Raw genomic sequence first — 4,841 nt, forward strand, 5'->3', positions numbered from 1 at the left:
AGCACTTACTATACAATCCTAAACAGAGTTACTTCACACAAGCCTATTGATTCTAGTGGATTTAGACTGGAGTAACTGCATTGAATGGCAAAGGGTTACACCTTTCCAAGTCCATTGAAGTCGATGGGCTTGGAAGAGTAACTCTGTTTAGGATGGCACTGTTACAGTAGAGTTACACACTACTAAGACATTAAACTTGACAGGAATCTGAATCTATCAGTCAAGCATATTTTTATCCTTCCCCCGAAGGAGTTCAGAGTAGCATACGTTGCTCTTCTTTTCTCCTTTCCCCCCTTACAACAGCCCTGTGAGGTAATTTAGTCTGAGGAAGAATGACTGGCCCAAGATCACCCAGTGAGCTTCACAACAGAGTGGAGATTTGAACCTAGGTCTTCCATATGCGAATCCAAAACTCTCCGGCAGGGGCCATTGCTCAGTGGCAGAGCCTCTGCTAGGCATGCAGAAGGTCCTGAGTTCAATCTCTGGCATCTCCAGTTAAAAGGATGAGGTAGTAGGTGATGGTAAAAACCTCTGCCAGAGACCCTAGAGACCTACCACCAGTCAGAGTAGACAGTACCGACCTATTTGGGCTGATGGTCAGATTCAGTAAAAGGCAGAGTCATGGGCAGCAGAGAGAGAATGAACCTCTGAAAACGGATTCCACAAAAATCTCCTTCACCCTCCTTGTGTAAGGAATACATCAGACCCTTACTATAAACACTCAGCTGGGTTAGAGGATGGTTTGAATCACCTGAAGATTCTCACATCAGGCAGAGAATCTTGAATGTTAAATATTTCAGATGCAAAGTCCCCATTCAACTTCAGAACAGCTTGTGAAAAGAAGAGTGTCCTCAAAGTGAAAAGATTTTTAAGAAGTGGGGAACACAAGACACAGGACTGATTTTGTCGTGAGATCTCAAGAAAAGATCTCATATTCAGAGTAAGCATTCTCAGTTCCTGGTCATGAAAACCTCTTAGTTGCTTCTTAGTGGTTCAGCTTTCTGTTTAAAGAAACTCTGTAGTTCAGGGAATTGTGAATGTTTGGCTGCATCCCATCATATCTTATTAGGGCTCCAGGGACTGAATGAACCTAATAGGAAAATGGTGGCAACAGGGATTCAACTCACAGCGCCCAATAGAACACAATTGATTTATTGAAGGGTTTTCAGGCCACTTTTCTCTCTGGAGGGATGGAAAGTGGCAAAGAAAAAAAGGGGGAAATTTCAAAGTCCACACACACACACGCGCAGGACAGGTAAAGAAAGCAAAAACAAATCTGCACTGGTCCAGGTGTGACCCTCACATGCTAATAGGTCTTTAACCACACCTTTGATCCCATCCTTCAGCTAAAAGCTGCAGGAAGAGGAGAAAAGTAAGACTAGATGTACCTTGGCTCCCAATTCATTTCCTGGTTCTGGCAACCCCTCCCTACCCTCCTGGTCACCAAGGTTCACCTTTCCCCAGCCTACCACCCTAAATCCAATGGCCAGACTGAGTGAACAAATGCCACTTTGGAGCAGCATCTCCGTTGTCATGCTAATTATCGTGCCACTAGCCAAATTTGGATATAACAATGCAGTACACTTTTCAGCCCAGCAGACGCCTTTCATGGCCAACTAGGGATACCATCCTCGATTCTCCCCCTTGACGCCACCAGCCTTGCCGATGGCCCCACCAGCTGCTTGACCTGTTTGAGATTGATTTGTGGAATTTCATTACCTGACCCTTGGATGGCTTTTGGATCCTGCCTTTGGTCGTCATGCAGAAGAAGGCAATGGCAAACCACCTCTGTTAGTCTCTTGCCTTGAAAACCCTGCTGGGTTGCCATAAGTCGGCTACTACTTGACAGCACTTTACACACACACGTGTGTGTGAGTGTACTATAGTGTTATACAAAAAACAATTGCATAAATTTTGGGTTCAGGTTTATTAGGCCTGATTTTTTTTTGTAAACCTGGAATAAGCCAAATACCCATACCAGTAAATATTAGTATTTGGCTTTATTACTGGATTTACCAAAAAAGAAAAAGAAAAAAAAAGGATTTTTTCGAAGCTCCTTTGGGGGCATTTTTGGAAGTAGAGACCCCAGATTTGCAGCGTGGAATCAGGAATCACCTATTCAGCTTTGGGGAGTCCCCTAGGTTTTGGCGTTCAGTAATCCCAAAGCCCGAAAATTACCGAAACGGCTAATTTCAGGTTTATTTTTTGTTCAGGTTTATCAATATGCACATACTACGTTGGTGTACTATGTTGGTATGTCTCTCACTAGTTCTATGAGCTGTATTTTCCATCAAATATTTAAATTGTTTTATTTTCTGCCTGTTTATTTCCGGAAATCCCCCTGTACACCACAACAAGGTGCAAATAAAAAAAAAATTCTTTTCAAGATCAATTTTATTTTCAAATTCAGGGAGTTGCTATGGGCAGTCTTGCTGTTCCTACCATAGCTAATTTATTCATATGTGATTTTGAAGAAAAAATTATTTTTCAATCTTCTTCCATGTTAGGGAATCACTTGAAAGTTCATTACAGATCCATTGATGATATTTTTATGATTTTAATGGGAGTGATACATTTTGTGAATTTGTTGAGTGGTTGAATAGCCTACATCCTACTATTACATTTTCCCATGCCCCTGACTCTGTTCAGTTTTCTTTTTCGGACACAATGGTATGTGCTCATGAAGGTTTATGTAGGTAGGTAGTTATGTGTCAAACCTTTCATGAAGCCTACAGATAAAAATGATCTCTTGCATTACTCTACTTTTCATCCGCCATGGCTGATTAGGAATTTTCCTTTTAGTTCCTTTTTAAGTATTAAACATTGTACTTCATCTGCTTCTGTTTGCTGAAGCTGAGACCTTGGCTCAGAAATTTTATCACGGTGGCTATCCTAACTGAGCTGTGACATCAGCTTGGAATCGAGCTAATTGTAAACTGAGGAGGAAATAGTTCGTCCATTCCAGGTCAAACAAGGAAGGTGTGATTCCCCCCCCCACTTGAGCTTCCCCCACTCGCTTCGCATTTTAGGACTGTGATTCTTAGACACTGGCATTTCCTAAACAATGTTCCATCCTTTGAAACACAACCTATCATTGGATTTAAGAAGTCACAATCCATTAAGGACTTTTTGGTACATGCTGCTTTAAAAACAGCAGAAGCATTGCCTAATTTGAAGGATCATTACCAGAGCAATGGATGTCTTAACTGTGCCCAGGCCGATCAGATCAAGAGCTTTACTCATCCACTCAGCAAGAAAAGTTTTCACCATAAATCATTTCTCCATCTGCTTATCAGCTTGAGTTATTTATGTTTTAATATGCCCATGTAATTTCTTATTGCATCAGTCAGCACTTAAGTAGTGTCCTATACTACGAACAAAGCAACATGATAAACAAACAAACAGTGGTACGGAGATGGTGGCAGAAGATGAAGAAGTCCAGTTAATATCTGGATCCTTTCCCCCCTAAGAGTTTCTGCAGTGCCTGTTTTACATCTTTGTTCCTAAGACTATATATCAGAGGGTTGAGCATGGGAGTCACAGCTCCGTAGAAAACAGAGACCATCTTGTCCCTGTCGGAGGCATATTTGGATTTTGGTTGAAGGTACATGACCATGGCTGAACCATAGAAGATGCCAACAACGGCTAGGTGAGAACTACAGGTAGAGAGAGCCTTGCTCCGTCCTTGGTTGGAACGGATTCGCCAAATTGCCTGTGCGATCCGCAAATACGTCACCAAGATAAAAACAAATGGTACAATAAGTATCAGTACACCACTGAGGAAAGAAACAATATCACTGAAGCTGGTGTCACCACAGACCAGCTTGGCGACAGTTTGAGCCTCACAAGTGAAGTGGTTGATGACATTCGAGCCACAGAAGCGTTTAGGACCTATGACTGTGGGGAGGAGGGTCAGGATAAGGCCACTTCCCCACGTTCCAATGGCCATTTGGACACAAACTCTCCAGCTCATGATCACTGTGTAGTGTAAGGGGCTGCATATGGCCACAAAGCGGTCATATGCCATGACAGCCAGGAGAAGACACTCGGTGGTGCCTAGATACAGGCAGATGTGGATCTGGGCCATGCAGCCCATGAAGGAAATGGTAGTTCTCTCCGTGGTGCAGGTAACCAAGGCCTGGGGGAGGCTGCTGCTGGTGTAGCAAATGTCTAGGAAGGAGAGGTTGCTGAGGAAAAAGTACATGGGAGAGTGCAGGTGGGAGTCAGTAACGATCAGTATAACCATCAGACCATTCCCCAGAAGGTTGATGAGGTAGAGTACCAGAACGATCCAGAAGAAGATGGTTTGAGCCACAGGATGGTTCGAGAGGCCAAGCAAAATGAACTCGGTCACCACCGTCTCATTGTTGTTGTTCATTGTCCACTTGGCATCTTCTCCATTGGGAAAGAGTTGTGTGAGGAGACAGTTTTAATGTCTAGGCTATCAATTGGAGAAAATGGGTTGGTGAAGAGAAAAAGAAGAGCTCACAGGTTAACAGTCATAAGCTTTACTTATGTGAGACCAAGGTATAAGAGGAATAAAGCTATAAAGACTCAAATTAGCTTGTTTCTTTTTCTTCATTAAGTTTTAAATTTTATTAAAATAAAAGTTAAGCTCCTCTTAGTTGAAGGCATGCCTGAATAACAGAAATATATAATACAGAGGATGAATAAGAAAATTAAAATTAAACCCTGATGGACGAAGAATCCAATATACATTCTGTGAAATCATTGAAAAACCATGAAAGTACTTATATAATTGAATATCAAAAATTCATATTTTTCCACTATATACTATTTTAATTAATAGTTATACTACATCATGGACAAACTTGAAACGA

The 4,841-nt window shown here is 41.9% G+C and overlaps 1 protein-coding gene across 1 annotated transcript; it reads right to left on the minus strand.

The window, feature by feature from the left end:
- Positions 1-3,442: 3,442 nt before the first annotated feature.
- LOC130483158 (olfactory receptor 13H1-like) lies at positions 3,443-4,378 on the minus strand. Its single transcript, XM_056856014.1, has one exon. It carries the CDS (start codon positions 4,376-4,378, stop codon positions 3,443-3,445), a length of 936 nt encoding a protein of 311 aa, XP_056711992.1.
- Between the last annotated feature and the right edge of the window lie 463 nt (positions 4,379-4,841).

The sequence above is a fragment of the Euleptes europaea genome, chromosome 1, assembly GCF_029931775.1.
Source record: "Euleptes europaea isolate rEulEur1 chromosome 1, rEulEur1.hap1, whole genome shotgun sequence".
Classification (NCBI taxonomy): Eukaryota; Metazoa; Chordata; class Lepidosauria; order Squamata; family Sphaerodactylidae; genus Euleptes; species Euleptes europaea.

What these genes read in the sequence shown, in the direction of transcription:
- LOC130483158 (XM_056856014.1), bottom strand. Translation starts at nt 4,378, where the DNA reads ATGAACAACAACAATGAGACGGTGGTGACCGAGTTCATTTTGCTTGGC.